At 57.2% G+C, this 19,724-nt stretch overlaps 1 protein-coding gene across 2 annotated transcripts in view; it reads right to left on the bottom strand.

Annotated features, from left to right (window-relative positions):
* The window catches only part of GSE1 (Gse1 coiled-coil protein), a 112,310-nt gene that overhangs the window by 58,313 nt on the left and 34,273 nt on the right, over positions 1-19,724 (bottom strand). For both annotated transcript variants that reach the window (XM_068150823.1, XM_068150824.1), the window contains exon 2: positions 17,612-17,777. In XM_068150823.1, the coding sequence (XP_068006924.1) occupies positions 17,612-17,777 (166 nt within the window). The remainder of the gene's footprint in view (positions 1-17,611; positions 17,778-19,724) is intronic.

Raw genomic sequence — 19,724 nt, 5'->3', positions numbered from 1 at the left:
AACTTTGGCACAGGGCAGAGGATACCAGCTTCCTTCTGGCACCTCGGGCACCACAGCTACCTCAAGCAGGATGCCACTATGTGCCAGTCCTGGCACGGACAGTGGCATTTGGAGAGCTGACTGTGCCCAGCTCCCAGCCTGCCGAGCTCAGGCCCTGCAAAACACCTCACAAAGGCAGCTTGGCTCTGCCACCACACACACGTGGCATGGCACAATACAGCACGGGAGCAAAGGTGGCTCTCCAGCAGCAGATCCCGTCTGGATCCAGCCTGGTTTCCCGCAGGTTGCCGGGAGTGGCTATCACCGGTGTCTTTGGGACTGATTAAAATTCATTCTGCATGATTTAGGACCTAATCTGGGTGAAACTCCACAGTGCTTTATTAATAGCACATTAGTGGGTAATTCATGCATTGGGATGAAAAATCAGCCTGTGTTTTCTCCAGGAGCAGGGAGGGGGGCACGGTTTGAGGAGGGGGGGACACAAAACACACACAGGGAAGCCGGGGGGGGGGGTGTGCCACCCCACTCACCCAGCCTCCCGCACCTCCCCATCACTGCATCCCGGCGAGGCAGCAGCCCTTCTGACAACTGCCACCACTCATTAATCTTGACGAGTTTTCTGCTGAATATTCTTCCACGGGCTTTCAAACCGTTCACTAATTGCAATTAATCACTTACCGAAACAGATGTCAGGAACAATGGAATTGGGAAGTCTGGAGGCTTGATAAAGCTGTCAGAGGAGCGCGCTCGTGTGGCAGCGGGTGCCAAAAGGCGCCAGCAACACCTTCCCCCTGCCATGTGCTGAGGGGGACCTGGTGACCCCCCATTGCCTGTGTGGCATCTGTCTGCCCTAGGGAAGGGGTACAAGGGGTTCTGCATCCTCAGTAGCTACCGGTGTGATGAGATGGGACACGGGTACAGGTTTTTGGTGCCGTGCCAGCACCCACACCTGTGGGGATGCCGCAGATGCCAAGTGGCATGGCTTCACCCTGGCACAGGGAAGGCTTGATCTCTCCTCTCCCTTGGGAAAGGCACGGAGCAGCCTTGCCGGGGTGTCACGTCCGCTGTGCCTCGCGCAGGCGACGGCACGTTCCCTGTCCCTGCCAGACGCTGCTTTAGCACCAGCAGGGATCCACCAGCCTTCCCCGGCGGGCGCCGCGCTGTTTACCCATCACACATGAAAGGTGCCGAGCTGACAGCTCTGGAGACGGGAGGGAGAGAGCTCCTGGCGACACTGATGGGGCCAAAACTCCCCAGCGCCTTCGTCCTACACTTCAAGACTCCAAAGGCCACCACATAGGTGATCTCAGCAAGGCACAGCCCTTGAGCTTCTGCTCCCCAGGGAAGGATAAGGGACATGGTTTAACAGTGACCTGGTAGTGCCGGGTTAATGGTTGGACTTGATGATCTTAAAGCTCTCTTCGAACTAAACCCATTCTGTGATGCCATGATTCTCTGATTCTAAGGAGCCTGCAGCTTCACCAGCTGGGGCGCTAAACACTGCCCCAGCCCCCCAGCATGGGGGCATCCTTTGGGAACAAGGCTGAGGACAGGCTGTGAAGGGGAGGGCTTTCCCAGTCCCCCGCGAGGCTACACAGCCTGAGGGCACCAAGAGCAATTAGCCCCAAGTCCTTCAACCACAGTAGGCACATGGTGGGTGACACCACCACAGTGACACTGCCATGGGGACATGCTTGCCTCCCTAGCAGGCATTGCCCAGGGGAGGAGAGCATCTTTCCAGGGCTGGCGCGGTGCGAGCCGAGCCCGGGGCTCGTGACCGGTGCGCCCCCAACACATGTTCCAATAAATATTCCGCACAGACACCGTTCCATATGTATGATCCGGTGGGGTGATGATTTTTCCACTGATCACTGGAAGTGACAGCTGTGCAGAGAGCAGGAGAAACAAAGGCACCGACTGCTCTCCCCGTTACACTCCGCTAGCGACATGATGGTGTGACACGGAGCGGCAGCATCTGGTGGCGCAGGGACCAACAACCGGCATGGGATGCCTGTTAGCGCTGGGCACAAAGGGGTGGCAGTGGGCACGGGGTAGAAAAGGGGATGGGGTGGCAAGAGGGAGGCAATAAAGATAGGGTGGCAATGAGGATAGGGTGGCAAAGGGTTGACCATGGGGATGGCATGGCAATGCGGAGAGGGTCACAATGAGGATGAGGTAGCAAGGGGAACAGAGTGGAAATAAGGATGCAGTGGTCATGGGGACAGGGTGGCATGGGCATAGGATGGAAATAAGGATAGGATGGCAATGGGGACAGGATGGCGATAGAAATGTGTAGGAAGGGGAACAGGACGGAAAGAAAGATGAAGTGGCTATGGGGACAAGATGGCCATGGGGTGGCCATGGAGACAGGATAGCAAGAGGGATGGAGTAACAAGGAGAACATGGTGTAAAGAAGGATGAAGTGGCCAGGGAGATGGGGTGGCAATGGGGATAAGGATGGCGTGGCAAAGGGGACAGAGTATCAATGGGGTTAGAGCGGAAGTGGGGTGGAAATAAGAACAGGGTGCTCAGGAAGACGGCTTCCATCTGCCCTGACATGGCCAAAGCACTGGCCACCAGGGAGCACCAACCATCAGGATAGGGCACCAGGGAGCACAGGGCTATCAGCATAGGCTACCAAGGAGCACCCAGCCATTGGGACAAGGTACCACGGAGCACTCAGCCATTGCAGTGCCTGGCCCAGGCATGGTCAATATTTGCATTTGATTTGCAGGCGTCTCCTCCCCCCAGATAGCGGCGGGGCCGCGGCACGTAGAGGAGGGAGAAGCACTGGGCTGGGTTAATTATTAGCGAACATGCAAATTCCTCCCTACATGAGCTAACAATAAACACCACGATTTTCGGCAAGATAAACAGGGCTTTAAATTTCCAGCAGCCTTTACTGGTGTAAAAATAAGCGTCCCTTATTTATTTAGCTCCTTTGAGAAACCACATCAGTCCCCAAACACAGTCTTTTACTGTCAAGCTACAGTAGAAGCCTTTATAGGCGGCGAAGATCCTGACAGCTACCCCTAGCACAACCATCTTTTATTCATGCTCATAATATAAACTCTATTGCCTCAGAAACAAAAGGATTTAACCCATTGCTGGCCGGGTGGCAGCAGCCAAGTGCAGGTCTCCACCAGGGGCATGTGGCTGGGCTGGCTTTGCTCCGTATGGGGACATCGCACAGGGTCACCACCGCCTCCTCCTAGGGACAGCCCCAGGACAGATCCCCTGCCCCACTGCATCGGCATGTCCAGGACTGAAATAAAGCCCAAAACAACATGCACATACCCCCAACCTCGACCCATTAGGCAAAGCCTCCTTGCTCTGCGGCTCCGAATCCCGCACGGAAGCAGCAGCTCCAGGAGTGGTTCGTATTTAATAATGCAATTTATATTCCACTCTCCACATAAACTATTGTAAAGGCACACTAATGTAAAAATACATCTGGCTTGTCAATAGTTTATCTTCTGGATCTGCATCTAAATCCCTGGGCATTCTTGACTTATGGCTGCACCAGTGCCTAATGAATAAAAAGGTGCAAATTATAGGGCCTTGCTTTAATGCTCATCATAAAATTAGATGATAGTTGCAAAAGCTGCATTCTCCTGCCCACAGCGCAGCGATGGTAAGCTATAAATAAAGTGTATTTAATGTATCCCAGCGCTGCACAGAGCCAGGAAACAGTATGTTACTGCACAGCCTTCAATGGATCCGCCACCAGTTCAATGAAGTGATAACTGATCCATCATGTGAATTTATGTTAACTGTCTGCTCGCAAAGTCACGGCCCCAGCACTGTAAATAGCCGACAATCCTTCCAGCCCAGCCTGCCTGCCAATAAACCTGTCACCGGCAGCCCCGGGAGCAGCCACCTTAGGACACCGCAGACAAACCACTACGCTCTTGGGTTTCCTCTTGGGTTTTCCATCCATTATTTGTTTTGTGTCCGTATGGCTCATTGCTGCCCTGTCTTGGTTTACCTGCGGCTGTGCTGGGCACTGGTCAGGCCACACCTTGAGTACTGGGCTCGGGTTTGGGCCCTTCAATCCGAGATGGACGTTGAGGTTGGTGAATTGTGGCCAGAGAAGGGCAATGGAGGTGGTGAAGGTTGTGCAGGAGAAGGAGAAGGGTCTAGAGAACTTGTGAGGAGCAGCTGAGAGAGCTACAGTTGGTCAGCCTGGAGAAAAGGAGGCTGAGGGGGAGACCTTCTCACTCTCTGCCTCTCCCTGAAAGGACACTGGAGCCAGGTGAGGGGTGAGATCTCTTGTCCTATCTGATGGGACAAGAGGAAACAGACTCAAGTTACTCCAGGAATAGTTTAGATTGGACATGAGGAACAATTTCTTCCCCAAAAGAGTTGTCAAGCCCTGGAACAGGCTGCCCAGGGTAATGGTAGAGTCCCCATCCCTGGAGGGGTTTCAAAGTCATGTAGATGTGGTGCTGAGGGACATGGTTTGGTGGTGACCTCGCAGTGCTGGGTTAATGGTTAGACTCAATGATCTTGAAGGTCTTCTTCAATGCAAACAATTCTGTGACTTGAGTCCTCCCCACCACCTCCAGGGCCCTGCAAGCCTATGCAATGGTTTTCCACTTCCCCAGAGCTGTCACATCAGAGATGCTGGATGCTCAGATGGGATTCAGGTGGCTGGCAGGAGCGTGGGCAGAATGGATCCTGCTCAGGTGACAGGCACATGCTGGTGGCAGGGGACAGGGTGGAAGTGGAGACGCCCTGGCTTCTGAGCTGTGATGCAGATCCAGGAGACCACATGCATGGAGGGCTAGAAAAGCTAACTGCACTGTGCCTGGGAATTATCCCTCTCTGGCAGAGCTGTGTCCCCCCAGGGATGGCATCTGGGAAGATGCCCTCAGGAAGGAGACAACCCTGGGAAGAAGACACCCCTAGGAAGATGTGGTCTCCAGGAAGGAGGTGTGCCTGAGAAGGAGAAATCCTCAGGAAGATGTGGTCCTTGTAAAGGAGGTGTTCCTTGGAAGCAGATGTATTTGGGAAGGCAGTATCCCTTGGAAGGAAATAGCCTGGGAAGATGATGTCCCAGTGAAGGAGAAGTTCCCAGAAAGCTGTCCCCAGGATGCAGATGTCTTTGGGAAGGAGATGTCCCCAGGAAGAAGTGTATCCTAGGAAGACATGCCTGAGAAGGAGATGTCTCTGGGAAGATGTGGTCCCTAGGAAGGAGATTTTCCCAGGAAGATGTGGTCCCTAGGAAGGAGATTTACCCATGAAGATGTCCCCAGGATGCAGATGCCTTTGGGAAGATGTGTGCAGGAAGGAGACATCTCTGGGCAGAAGTCATCCCAAGAAAGCAGATGTCCCTAGTAAGAAGATGTCCTGGGAAGGTGTCATCTGCAGGAAGATGTCCCTAGGAGGAAGATGTCCTTAGGAGGAAGATGTCCCCAGGAAGGAGACACCCTTGGGAAGGATACATTCCCTGTTCAAACAGCCCAAAGCCAGGGAGATCCTCATCCCTCCATGTCCAGCCTGCAGCTGGGGACACATGACCAGACTCCAGCTGATGAGGACCCAGGAATGGCTGTGGGGACACAACCACCCTTGAGGAGCCCAGGAGGAAGCTGAGGACCCCAACCTGGTGGGAAGCAGCGTATTTGCCATCACCCTGCTCTCATTAAGGCAGTGCCGAGCAGCCCCTAATAATAGCAACAGTAAATTCTCCTAACCAATTCGGGTCCATTTCTATAAATAATGTAGAATCTTTTTTATTTACTGACAGGTTGTAAAAGTATCAGCGAGAATAATGTGAAATCAGGAGCTGCTGAATAATTCATGGCAGCAGCTCGGCACTCCCCATTCCCCCTGCTCCCCTGGCCCAGGCGTTTACACCACAGCACCTTGCACCCGGGTTTATCTCCTAAAAGCCAGGACTAACGACTTGGCACCAATTCTTTATCAACCAGGGCTTTGGTGGTGAGTGTGGAACTGGAAATAAATAAAAATAACCCCGGGTGCACCCTATTAAAAACGCGTGGGTCTGTGCGCTCGCCTCCGCCACGAGCTGGTGATCCCAGGAATGCTCGGCACCTGGAGGCAATTCCCTCCAGCCCCCAGAGAGCCTCCAAAAATTGCTATTAATTAGCAGCACCTGCAGCTTTGTGCCGGCATCAGGAGGTAGTGAGAGCGGGAAGCGTGGCACGATCCTGCTGGGACATGGTAGGACTCCTGGGGATGCTGACAAGCACAATGGAGACACCAATAGAAGCCATGAGGATGATAACAGGGACACGAGCAGGACCCTTAGGGACACAAGCAGGACCCATGGGGACACCAGCAGGACCTGTGGAGGTGATGGCAGGAACTATGGGGACACAACAGGACCCATAGGGATAATGGCAGGACCCCTAAGAATGATGGAAGGACCCATGGAGATGATGGCAGGACCTATGGGAACACCAGAAAGACCTATGAAGAGGATGGCAGGGCTTACAGAGATGATGGCAGGATCCACAGGGACAATGACAGGATGCTCACTGTCCTTATACCCTCCTGCAGTGATGCTAGCTCAGAGCAGCAGACCCTCACTGAGGGCAGACAAATTAAATTCAGGCTGAAAACCCAGCTTGCTGGGGCAGCTAATCCCTGTAACAACCTGATCTGGTGTCCCTCATCCCTCTGAGGGTGATGTGGCCGGCAGGACCCCCCTCCTCTTTGCAGCTCCCCTCCCCAGAACAATACCTCTCCATCGCTGTTTTGATGTGCAGCACAAAGCCGGGAGAGCTTCCCATGTAACATGATAAAAGCAAGTCCCCAGCCAGCACAATTATTTGATAATTCTCCCTTAACACCCATCAAATTAAAGCAATGTCCAAGGGCTGCCTGAAGTGGCACTGATAGGTATTAAACTTTAATGAGATTTAATGGCACTGCCCTACTTTTTAAGCGCTCGGGTCCTGCGTTTATGAACATTTAATTTCCCAGGCCCTGACCTCTTTTTTTTTTCTTTTTTTTTTCCCTCCCCATCCCTTTTCCTTTCACCCTCCTCTTCTCCCTCCTCCCCCAGTGCCCCCCCACCCCCCTTTTTCCTTTTTCTCTTTGCCCACCCGCCCAGCTGGTTTCTGTTAGCCCTGACCTGGGATGCTCGGGATGCTCAGCCCTTTGGAAATCTCCAGGGTGAGATGTTGATTCTAGCAGGGAGCCCAGACAGAGCAGGGAGGGGGAACCCAGGGAAGGAAAGAGGGAGGAAAGGAGGCAGTAGGGGAGTAGATATGATTCACCAGCCAAATTCATGGAATGACTTAATTAACTTGCTCCTGGATGACACCACACCATGGGCTGGGCTGAGGGTTCTTATCCTGCTGCTCACTTTGCAACCGAGTTTGGTTAAGCACCCCTTGGTTAAGCACCCAAGCAGCTCCACTGCTGCAAAACTGCTGTGACAGGACAAATTTGGGGGTGTTATATCCCCAACACGCCCAGGGACCAGACACAACCCACTGATCCAGTTTGTTGCTGCCCTCTAGTGTGTATGGGACAGGCCAGACCCCGCTGTCGCTTGTCCCCACATGTCCCCTGGGCCACACAGGATGATGTGTCTCAAGCAGAGCTGGCTGCTGAAATGGTCAGAGCACTGGGGTGGAGGGCAACATACCCCAGCACCCCAGCCTGGAACCCTGCCAGCTCCCCAAAATCCCATTAATGGGGCTGCAAGATGGGGCACTGGGGCATAGAAGCAGTGAGCAACATGTACCACCTCCTGCTCTGTGGCATGGCCCTGGTGGGATGCAAGATGCCACATTTCCCACCACTCTGAGATGCAGGAAGAATTGGGGGACTCAGGCTGGCATCAGCATCTCCCAACAAGAGGAGCTGCTGGCATGGCTGGCATCATTGCTCACCCCACAGCACAAGGGAGAAGCTCAGGGTTTAGAAGGTTTGGATGAGGAGCTTGGAGACATGTCTAACAGTTGTGTAGAGGGAGCTGTTAGGTTATGGTAGCACTTGATGATCTTAAGGTCGTTTCCAGTCAGGTGACTATATGATTGAATCACAGGCTGAGGAAATCAAAGCTTGGGGAAACAGAGGCAGGCACTTTTCTACACTGTGAATATCCTTCTCCCACCTCCTACAAGCCTCCCCAACACCCACCCCTGGCGCTGAGAGCCCAGTTGCAGGAATGCAAAGGCAGGGCAATAAAAAGGAGCCTTATCAAGCCCCAGCAGAGCCAACAGCCCACACTGAGGTGGGGAGGAGGAAGAAAGAAAGAGAAAGAAGAAAAAAAAAAAAAAAAGAAAAAAGCCAGAAACCAAGCCAACCCTTAACCCTGAGATCACTTATCATTCAGGCTGCACCACGCATCTTGAAAGTGCAGACACAAAAATGTAATGTCATAACATTCGCAGTTCAATAACCTTTGCTTCAACGAGACGGCTTGAACTGTCAGAGGAGCTGGAAGGTAAATATTTCAGCACACAGGCACTGAATGCAAAGGCATGGGGAGGGGTGGGAAGGGGTGGGGGATAGGCTTCGGGGGGTGGGGGGGTAGGGGGGGTCAACCTCGGCTTCCCCAGCTCGCCTCGACACGTCCAAATATCCCCCAGCCGTAAATCCCAGGCGGCGCTAGGGAAAGGCGGCGGCGCGGATAAAATACGAGCAGATATAAAGCCAGACACCTTTATTGTTCAGCAAAGTCTTCCAACAAGTTATGAACCCCCAGCTTGACCCTAAAGCCCATCATCTTGTTATACGGTGGAAACAAAGCTGGGGCTGGGAGCTGGGGCTGGACCGGGGCAGGATGAGGGTGGGAAGGAGCAAAACCCATCCTGCCTCCTCCACATGGAATCATGAAGGTTGGAAAAGGCCTGTAAGATCGTCAAGCGCAGCCATCAACCCAACAGCACCATGCCCACTAAACCATGTCCCAAAGTGCCATGTCTATGTGCTTTTTTTTAACTCCCCCCCCCAAGAAACGGGGACTCCACCACCTCCCTGGGTAGCCTGTTCCAATGCCTGACCACAGTTCCAGTCGTTTTCCTAATATCCAACCTAAACCTCTGCTGGTGCAACTTGAGGACATTTCCTCTTGCCATATCACTAGTTACCTGTGAGAAGAGACTGACCCAACCTTCACAGGGGATGTTGGGGTGCAATTCACCCCCTAATCACATCTCCCATGTCCTTGGGGAGCAGACCTGAAGTTAGCCCCTTCCAATGAACCTCCCTGGTGGGTTACAGGGGTGTAAAAATCCCTCCAGACAGGGCTTCTGGGACAAGGACTCCAGCAAACTCTGCACCAGGTTAATGAGGATAGTGCCACCAGGTTGTGCCAGGTGGGAGGAAGGACATTGCATAGTTGGAGCCTCAGTGGGAGCAAAAATCCACCCAACAGTGCTGGAAAGCCTTGGGAAGCTGCTGGCACCAGGACTCTATGTGTCCTAGAGGGCTCCATGGTACAGCATGGCACAGCAGGTATCCAAGGGAGTTGTATGGCACAGCATGGCACACAGCAGCAACACCCTGTGTGTCCACAGGGATTGCATGGCATGGCACAGCAGGCAGCAGCAGTGCCCTGTGTGACCAAGGGGGCTGCATGGCACAGCACAGCAGGTATCCAAGGGTGTTGCATGGCATGGCATGGCACAGTGGGCAGTAGCCATGCCCTCTGTGTCCAAGGGGGCTGCACAGCACAGCATGGCCAGCAGCAGCAGTGCCACGCAGCTTGCACAGTCCATGTACAGCACCTGTTGCACAGACCCCACCCCGGTCCAACCACATGACACAGCGTGGCACAGCCGGGCACAGCCGGTGACACCTGCCTGCAGCTGGGCTTGCTCTGCCATGGCGCTCTGCCAAGCCCTGGCAGAGCTCCACACCCCAAATTTGGGGACCAGCAAGGCCATAGCACATGGGAGCTTCAGGGAGGACACAGCACCCCATTGGCAAGTCCCAGGGAACAAGGTCAAGCACCCGAACACTGATCCCTGGCACTGCCCCATGCCGAGGGTGGCAAAAGGGGGGCACGGCTGTGGTGAGGAACAGTTAAACGGTCCCCACCCGTCCCGGGGCGTGCGGCAACAGGCTCCGTCGCACCCTCCCTGAAACACCTGCTAGGGCAGCGCTGGCACAGGGCGAGCGCCCGGAGCGAGCGGGAGGAGGAGGAGGAGGAGGAGCAGCGGCGGCGGGGAGCGCGCCAGGGCCCGCAGCAAGAAGCGGCATGTCTGCAGCTTGGCAGCACAACAGAGAGCAGGTGACAAGCGCGCCGGCGGTCGCTTTATTACAGGAAGCCAGCACGCAAGCCTCTGACGCCGCGCTGCCAAAGGAAAACGCGACACCCCCTCGCCGTGAACCTCCTCGCCCCAGCCCTGGGGCTCCCTGCTCGCCTGGGGTGCCCCACCGTGAATGGATCGCCCCACTCCGCATCCTGGCCTGTGAGTCGTGAGGGCCGAGTGGATCCCCAGGGAGGAGAAAAACCCACATGTGGGTGAGTGCACAAACACTGCCCCTCAGCAAACACTCCCCGAGACAAGATGAGCCACCCCTGCTCCTGCCCGCCCCGCTTCTCTGACACAGCAATTAGAGGCCAGCATTAATATTTCAGTATCACCGGCTCTAGAGAAGGGAAATCAAATAAAAACAAAATAAAAGCACTGCTGCAAGCTCCTGAGCTCAACCAGCCTCAAACCCCACCAGGGGCATGGCAGTGAGGATGCAGGGGCCATGCCACCCACTGTGGGGGACAGTGGGGGAAATGAAACCATGAGGAGAACCTCCTTTCTGGTCAAATGGGTGTGAGGAAGGAGGTGACAAGCAAATGGTGAGCAAGTGGTAAGAAAGCAGTAAACAAGTGGCAAGCACGGGGCAAGCACTAAGCAAAAATCAAGCAAGCAACAAGCAGCAAGCAAGCAGCAAGGAGCACCAAGCAAGCATGAAGCAAGCAGCAGTGATGCTCCTGCCAGCTCAGTAAGCCAGAGGGGTTCAAAGGGCTCTGACCCCATGATGACCATGCTCTAGCAGGGCTCACAGAACTCCCACTCTCCCAGCCCTGCCTACAGTGCTGTATGGTGCTGGGGGACAGAGACACATACACAGCCTGCCCCCCCCAGGCGTTCACCCTGAGCCCTGCATGCTTGCGCGCGCACTAAGAGGCAGCATCGACACAGCAAAGAGGATTTACTGCTCAAGGCGAGGGGCTTTAGAGGCAATAACTTTCCCTCCTCTTGACTTAAATGGATTTTAAACTTCAAAAAGGATAGAGGGGGCACGCTGCCAAGCAGCCGACCCCGCGGGTGCTACAGCGGGTGCCAGGGGTGGGTGTCAGAGGGGGGGGGGGGCTGCAAGCCCAGATGGAGGCCAACGGCCAAGGCAGATAAGGGCTATGGGGGGCCATGCTGCCCGCTCTTGCAGAAGGGCCTGTGATAAGGCAGCCACCGTTATCAGCAGGGGAGTGCTGGGGCGCGCTTCCTCCTGTGTCGCGGTGCAACTGCCAGCAGGCAGTGGGGTGCTGGGATGGTGGAGGGGACAGCGGGTGGCCCCGTGGCTGAGCAGCCAGGGCAGCGTGGCACGAGGCACAGCAAGGGCCATTTCAAGGGCAATCCCCCTGGCAGCTTGCCCAGCTGGCCGCGGTTTGCCAAGCTCTGTCCCAGCTGTCCCTTCCTGGATGGGAGTTGGGGTTTGGTGGTGCTGCCCTGTGCCCTCCCATGTGCACCCAGTCCCCACCAAGGGCAGCCACCACCCTGTCGATGTGTGAAGCACCTGGAGACACGAGCTGGGTGTCCCCACCAGGACCCAAGGTCAGAGGCAGGCAATGGCCGTTTCCCCACACCGTGACGCCAAACCTTGCACCCGTGGCTGGCACCAGTGCCGCAGGGATGGAGGTGTGACCCATGGCACCATGCCCTTCGATGTGGGGTGGCTCTGCACCCAGCTGGAGCATGGCCACAAACCCCTCTAGGTGCAGCTCCCTACACCCCTCCCCCAGACCTCAACCTCCCACAGGCTGTGTGGCCAGACGCCAAGGTGAGGGGCAATGCCTGGGGGGCTGGAGGAAGGAACAGAAGAGTGGAGATTAAAAATCCCTCCCGCCCAAGCTGCCCCCCAACCTGCAGCCCCGACCCAGGCACTGGCACGTCAGGAAGCGATAAACTGTTCTGTGTCCTGCGGCACCCCCGCGCAACCCCCCTTCCAGCAGCCTGGCCCCCCGCCAAAGCCACTGTCTCGGCTCTAATGCTCCCTGCCCTGCAGCCAACACACACACAGCCCCCCCACTGCCCCAGAAACACCCCGGGCGGGCACGCTCCTGCGTGCACACGCCAGCACAAGCACCCGGGGACGTGCACGCTCGTGTGCCACACACACCCCAACGTGCGCCCAACACGGGGGGAAAATGGGCTGAGTGTGCTCAGCGCTCACCACTTAAACCAGCAGCTCCCAGTCACCCTCCTTGGGCTGTGCAACACATGCACAAGCGTGTGCAAAGATAGCCACCCTCCCCCCCCCCCCCAACCCTTGCCAAGCCCTGCCTGGGTCGTGCCATGCCGTGCCACCGCTCACCCTCGTCACACCCAACACGTCCCCACCAGGTCACACAAACAGGGCGGCCTGGCACACCAAAGCACACCCGTGGCCCAGCGCACGCTGCTCACAGGGGCACACCCAGGAACCACACCGGCTTGCCCCGGTGCTGCTGTGGGCCCACGCGCAGGCGCGCGCTCACAGGAAGAGCTTCTGCCTTCCCGCTGCCTTTTCTCTTCAGTAACTCCCCCTGTGGGTCCCATCCTGACCCAGTAGGCACCCACATGGCACCCTGGTGCCAATCATGCCACCATGAGGAAGAAGAGAGCTGGGCACTCGCCCTGCTGCTCCAAGGGCTGGCAGCAGACACTTGCCCAGGGTTCAGGGCCAGTAGCCAAATGCTGTCACCAATTCCACCAAGCAAAGTAGTCACTCGGACGCGCCATAACATAGGGAATGAGCGCAGCACAGTGAGCCACCAAGCCTTGAGACAAAGGGCAAGGCAGGGGTGGAAAAGGGAGGATGGAGCCAAGCGATAAACACGATGGCAGATGAGAAACCAGGCAAGATGCTGGGGCCATGGAATCACATGACATGGTGCCCAGGCTCCCTGTGTCAGGCTGCAGGGTTTGGCTGGCAACATGGTGTGTCCCACATGTCCAGAAACACAGATAATAAAAGAGCTGCCTGCTCAGGAGTAGGTAAACTGAGGCACAGCTTTGAAAAGCATTCTGCTCAGGAAACATACAGGAAGCAAGGTGAGAAGACATGCCAAGGTTGGTGCCAGCAGGAGAGCCACCAGCATGACCTTGTGTGCCCCCATGCCGGGCCAGCCCACAGGCTGGGCTCCCCCACAGGAAATGACCCAAAGGTCCCTGTGGCAATGTGGGAGATGGGGACCTGGCACCTCAGCCAATACCAGACCCTGAGCCTGCAGCATCCAGCAGGTCCATCTTCCTTCAACATTCCCCAGGCATACCTTCAGCTGCAGGGCAAGCCTGCACCCTCATGCTGTGGAGTTCCCCAACCACCACACGACAGGGTCCCCCAAGCTCAGGGCAACCTCCACCCCTCACACAAGGGAGTTCTCCAAGCCAAAGATGACCTCAGTTCCCCAAGTGATGGTGTCTCTCAAGCCCAGGGTGACCTCCATGCACTACACCATGGGGTCCCCCAGCTCTAGGGCAGCCTCCACCCCCCACATCACAGGGAACCCCAGTCTCAGGGCAACCTCTGGCCTCCACCACTATGAGATCTCTCAACCCCATGGTGCCCTTTGCTCCTCATACCATGGGTTTCCTTACACCTGAGGTGACATCTGTCCCCTGCACAATGGGATCCCCCAAATCCAGGGTGACCTCCATCCCCCACACCATGAGCTCCCTCAAGCCTAGGGCAACCTCTGTGGCCCACACAACAGGGTCTCCCAAGCTCAGAGTGACCTCCATCCCCCAAGAATAGTGTTCTCCAATACTGGCAAATCAGGAAACAATATGACATAGGGTTCTGTAGGATGACCTCCATCCTCCACATCACAGGGTCTCTCAACCCCAGGGTGAGGTGTCAACCACACCATAGGGTCTCCCAGTTCCAGGGTGACCTCCATATTCTACCCCATGGAGTGTCTCAACCCCATAGTGACCTCTGTCCCGCACATCAAGAGGATCCACCAACACCAGAGCAACTTTTGTTCTTTACAACATGGAGTCTCCCAACTCCAGGGTGCCCCCTAAAGCCAGGGAAACCTCTGCTCCGTGTGTCATGGAATGTCCCAGCTCCAGGATGACCTCCATCCTCCACACCATGAGGTCTCTCAATCCCAGGGTGAGTTGTCCACCACACTACCAGGATGTCTCCCAGCTCCAGGATGACCTCTATCCTCCACTCCATGGGGTCTCTCAACCCCAGGGTGAACTGTCGGCTACACTACCAGGATGTCTCCCAGCTCCTGGGTGACCTCCATATTCCACCCCATAGAGCCTCTCAACCCCACAGTGACCTCTATCCCCCACATTCCAAGGACTGCCAACACCAGGACAACTTTTGTCCTTCATACTATAGTCTCCCAGCTCCAGGGTGTCCCCCAAATCCAGGCTGACCTCTGTCCCCCACACCATGAAATCCCCCAAGTCCAGAGTGACCTCTACCCTCCACACCATTAAGTCCCCCCCAACCCAGAGTGAACTCACACACACCCAAGAAACAACCCCCCCCAAGAAACAAACACCAAGGGGCTGAGCGGGGGGGGTGGCTAACTATGGTGGGTCCACACCAGCTCCGTCCCACAGCTCGACCCTTTTAGTCGAGGGCAGGGGAAACCTCGGCGGAGGAAGGGGGGCGGGGGGGGGGGGAGCAATGGAAGCACCCGGACGGCATTTAGCGGGGGGGTGGGGGGGGAAGGGGGGGGCCAACACTCACCCATCGGCCGCACCGTCCAACGTGGGCTGCGCTCCTCCATGGAGGAGCTGAGCCGTGCCAAGCCGAGCCGTATCTTCCACCCCCCCCCCCACCCCGCTCCGTTCCAAGCCGCTTCCTGCTTCCCTCGGCGCCCGCCCGCCGCCCCGGGAGCCGCACGGCTGCAGCGTGACTCACCGGGGGCCGGGCCGGGCAGGGCAGGGCTCCGATGGGGGCGGTGAAAGGGGGGGGACACGACGAGTGATGGGTGGTTGGTACTTACCCCAGCAGATAGGCGTCCTCCGTCTCCAACACTGCATTTGGGGGGGAAGGGACGGAGGGACCTATGGTGCCCCCCCCCCGCAAATACGACGCCGAAGGTGGGGGGGGATCCCTAAAGTCCCTCTGTGCCCTCCCTAACCTCTGCCAGGCATCCAGGTTAGGGTGGTATTTTGACACCCCTCAACCCAAAGCTACCCCTAAACAGACTTTAGGGCACCCAGAGATAAGGGCTGGTGCCACCACAGGCCCACCTCTCTGCACCCCCAGTGTTCTGTACTGGGTGTAGGAATGAGGACAGCACTGCCCTCCCAGGTTGGGACCACGGTAGTCACAACTGTGATCACCTTGTGGGACACCACTGTCCCACCCAGGCTGGGACAGTGATGGTCACCACCAAGCCATCCCACCATCACTCTGCAGGGCAGTCCTCTTCCTGCCCAGGCTAGGACCATGGTGGTCACCACCACGCCATCCCCCTGCCCCCCTGTGGATTCTACCCTCACCCAGGTTTGGAGCCACTAATGAAAAGAGCTGGGTAGGGCTCAGGCCACTTGTGGCAACCAGAAGTTGCTGATCATCTACCAGCTATTAAAGCTGCACCAGTTGGTTCCGCATGCCCGACAGGCTCGTCAGGCTCCCACAGGCAGGACCCCAACATTCCCAAGACAAGGAACGTTTCCGTGAGGAATTCCATCCCAGCACTGCCAGCCATGAACTTGCATCTCTACAGGCAGTGCAGGCCACAGCAGGGACATCCAGCTGTCCCCAAGCAAGCTGCCACACCACCCACTCAAGCCCCTTCTCAGCTCATCCTCACCTCTGCTCCTTCTCCATCCTCCTCCTCCTCCCTGGTGCTGCCCGCCGCTCCCCCAGCCCTCACCAGCAGCGCCAGTGCTTTTCCACCCCCCCCACCCCCCTTCCCCATCTCCCTTTTCTCGTTCTATTTTAAATTTTTATTGCATGCTTTTTACAGAATACAGAGGAACAAATGCCCTTATCAGCAATTCTCACAAGGTATAAAGAGACGCTTTTATCTCCCTGCCTTTACTAATCTGGAGCGAGCCGATGCCTGTTAATTTTTTAATTTTCCTAGTGACTGCGTTGGTGGCTCCGCCAGCACCCACCCGCACGCTCCCCTCGCCCGGTGACCCCCACCGTGGCATCGCCACCCTGCCAGGCTTCACAACCACAACGCTGCTTCGTACGCCGGGAAGTCACACGAGGCTCACCAGGACACCCCGAGATGTGCCACAAGCCGGGAAGCCCCAAAATACGCTGGTGCCCTCAGGGAAGCCAGCCTGGCTTTGCCTGGCCACACAGAGCAGGTCTGCATCCTCAGTACAAAGATGGATTCCCGTGCCAGGACGGCCAGCTGTCACCATCACCTGCTCTGGCCAAGGTCCCTGCATAGGGACAAGAGGGGTTCACCCTTGTCCCCCCCAGGGAATGGAGGGCAGGCAGAGGCTGCCCGCACACCAGGGCTGGGAGCGCCGGCAGCCGGCCACAGTGCACAGATGAGATGTGGCAGGCGTGTAACAAGCCATTAGTCACTGTCACCTTTGCCCGGCAGCCACTGGCAGGGTAATAAATCCCGAGCTGACTCTGGCAGGCCCGTTCCAGGCCACGGCTCCCAGCTTGCCTCCGTGCCGCTGCCGGCTGGGTGGTGAGCAGCTTGCAAATGCGTCGTGATCACCCCCCAACCCAACGCACCCCCCACCTCCCAGAGGGATCCCAAACCAGGGCCAAATCTCTGCAGGGCTGAATGATGGCCAACACAAGCCACTGTGTCCCTGGGAAGTGCCCTTACTTGAGGACATGGAAGGGTCACAAATGTGCCTCCCCCACCCCCACTGTCCCCTGCCAGGCAGCCTGCCCCATTTACCTGCCTGGCCCATTTTCCTGCCCTCCCCATTTCCCTGCCCTTCCCAACTCCCTGACCCGCTGCACCTTGCGGTTCCTGTCTCTCCCCAACCCAACGCCAAGAACCGGCACTGGCGGTTGCTGCCAGATCAAAGCAGCCTTGGCGTGGCACAGCACGGCACAGCACAGCGCACCCGGCGGGAAGGGCTGGCAAACAAGCTGGGCCAGGGAGGCAGGCAGGCGGGAAGCACGCGTGATACCTCTCCCAAAAAATGCTGCTGCTCCTGACAGACGAGGCCGCCAAGTCCCGGGAGCCACAGCCCTACCCAGCCTTGCACACCCCCCCCACACCCTCCAGCTCCCCAGCATGGTCAGCCCAATGCCACAGCTCTCCCTCAGCACCTGTGGCCTGAGTCACAGCCCTGGAGACAACGGGCAGGGACTGAGGTGCTGTCAGAGTCACCTCCTGGAGCCCCAACCTCAAACCACTGGGTGTGAGTGTTCCCGTGGCGGCACATGGGTTGGCCAGTGCAGAGGACAACCCTTGGGGACAGCATACCCACACCCCCTGGCATCCCGCGGCATCACCTACTTGTGGCTCCAGCTTCCGCGCTCTCCACATCCAAAGCTGTCCGCTGGCTGATGTCCTGGGCAGTGCCACCGCCTGTCCCTGGGCTCTCCCTGGTGCTGGCCGCTCGGTGCCGGGACTCAGTGGCTGCAGGTTTGGCGGCAGCTGTCTCAAGGGACGAAGAGGACGCCTGGAAGAGAAGCAGGACAGAGACTCAGCGCCTTTTCCTTTGCTGAGCGTGGCAATGCCAGAGCACCGTGGCACGGGTGGGGGGCACGGGGGGGACGCTGGGGCACACAGACACAGGATGCTTTTGTTTTCCTGCCAGCCGGTGCACGTGGCCGGCGAGGGGAGCTGCACGCCAGCCCGCGCCGCGGGGCTACAGCTGGATCCGGCCGATGGCTCCCAGCGTGGCCAGACAAGAAAGGCTGGAGAGGAGGGGGGAGAGGACATGAATCAAAGCGGCGTCCCCTCGCCCGCCCGCCGGCGGCAGCTGGCCGGTTGGGCAGCTCCCGATTACTCAACCGGGCAGTGTTTACTCGAGATCAACAACCCACCCCCCCACCCCCCCCGCCTCCCCATCGCCTTCCACGTCGGGCGGGTGAGCGAAACGTGCCACAAAGATTGCGTCTCGCTCAGTTTGGGGACAATCACCCTCCTTGACCCCCGGCGTCCTCAGGCACTGCCGTGGCCCCGTGTTCATTGTAGCTGTCACCTTCCATGTCAGGCGCGCCCAGGCACACAGCTTGGGCTGTCACCGCTTCTGTTTATCTTTAATAAAGCCACAGCCAGCAACCCCACACACATCCTGGCACTGCCACACCATTCTGGGACAGGCACATGGGCAACCCAGCCCTAGCTCCGAGAAACTCCTCAGGACGCTGTGCCAGCCCCAGGCACAGCAGGATGCGGGCAACCTCCCTTCTTGCCAGAGGGGACGCCCTGCTCCCAGTTTGGGGACTTCAGTGTCTGACAACACAGTGAGGATTCTACGCTGATCCTGTTTTACTGGGGGGTTAGTCCTGCAGACGTGGAGAGCCGGAGCAAGAGCTGGACGGTAGGTGGGTTTTTTGCTGGGAAGCCCTCAGACTCAACGAGCCCCGCACGCGAGCAGCTGTATAAATTTACCGTTCATTTCCTGGAAAGGTTTAATTTATGGAATCCATATGGCAGCGCCGCACAACCACGAGCGCTCGGCACATCCCGCGAGTCCTCGAGTGCCACCACGTACCAGCTCCAACTGGCAGGGTGCCACCAGCTGCCCCAGCGATGGCGGGATGCTCTTCTCTTCCCCAATGATTAGCAGAAGGTGACTTTCACAGTGGGCAGGGGAAAAGCCCAGGGACCTGCCCCCATCCCTGAAAGCTTGGGGTGGGATTCCTGATGGCTAGGTCACCTCCCTGGGATCCCAGGGGAACATGCCGTACCACCACTCCTCAACCTGGGGTGACGCCATCAGTGGCAGCAGGCAGCAATCCTCTACCTGTGGGCACGGCAAAGAGCTGGGGTGCGCTTTGATACCCGGAGCAACTAATAGTTAATTAGCATTAATCATCCCCTGTCACGTGTCACAGCAGTATTAGGCAAGACACAGTGAGGGAGCAGCAAGCTGGGCTGGGGGCACAGGGGGTAAGGCAGATTTTGGCAGTGGTTACCAAAATCTGGCACCGTCTTCAGGCCCCCAGACCCCAACCCCAACTCACCAGCCCTCCCAGCAGTGGCAGCCCCTACCCCCTCTATTTTCCTGCTGGAGGATGCCAAGATGTAAAAGCACTGGAGATGGGTCCTGCATGCCCTAGGGGGAGCCAGGATCCATCCCTCACCCCATCACCATCTGTGTCCCCTGGGACCCCCCAGGCAGCAGCCAGCGCCAGTGCAGAGCAGTGGCCGCCTCCTTGCTTTAACTTCACCCCGCGCTATCTGTCAGCAAATCATCCCCGGTTACACAGATAAGGAATAATTGATGCAAAGGAGCCATCTGTTTGCGAACATGGAATATCTGCTCAATTAGGAGGGATCTGTCCACCCAGATAAAAGCACTGCCGCAGCCCCTCAGATGAGGGGGGTGTAAAACCTTCCTCCCCACCCACGTCCTCAAAGACTCACCCCCAACTAAGAGGCAAGAGGGTTGATTTGG

Source organism: Melanerpes formicivorus, unplaced genomic scaffold (assembly GCF_026170545.1).
Source record: "Melanerpes formicivorus ecotype bairdi unplaced genomic scaffold, bMelFor1.0.p_v2 SCAF_20, whole genome shotgun sequence".
NCBI classification, from domain to species: Eukaryota; Metazoa; Chordata; class Aves; order Piciformes; family Picidae; genus Melanerpes; species Melanerpes formicivorus.
The sequence above is the reverse complement of the archived record's forward strand: the minus strand, read 5'-3'. Positions and strand labels throughout refer to the sequence as shown.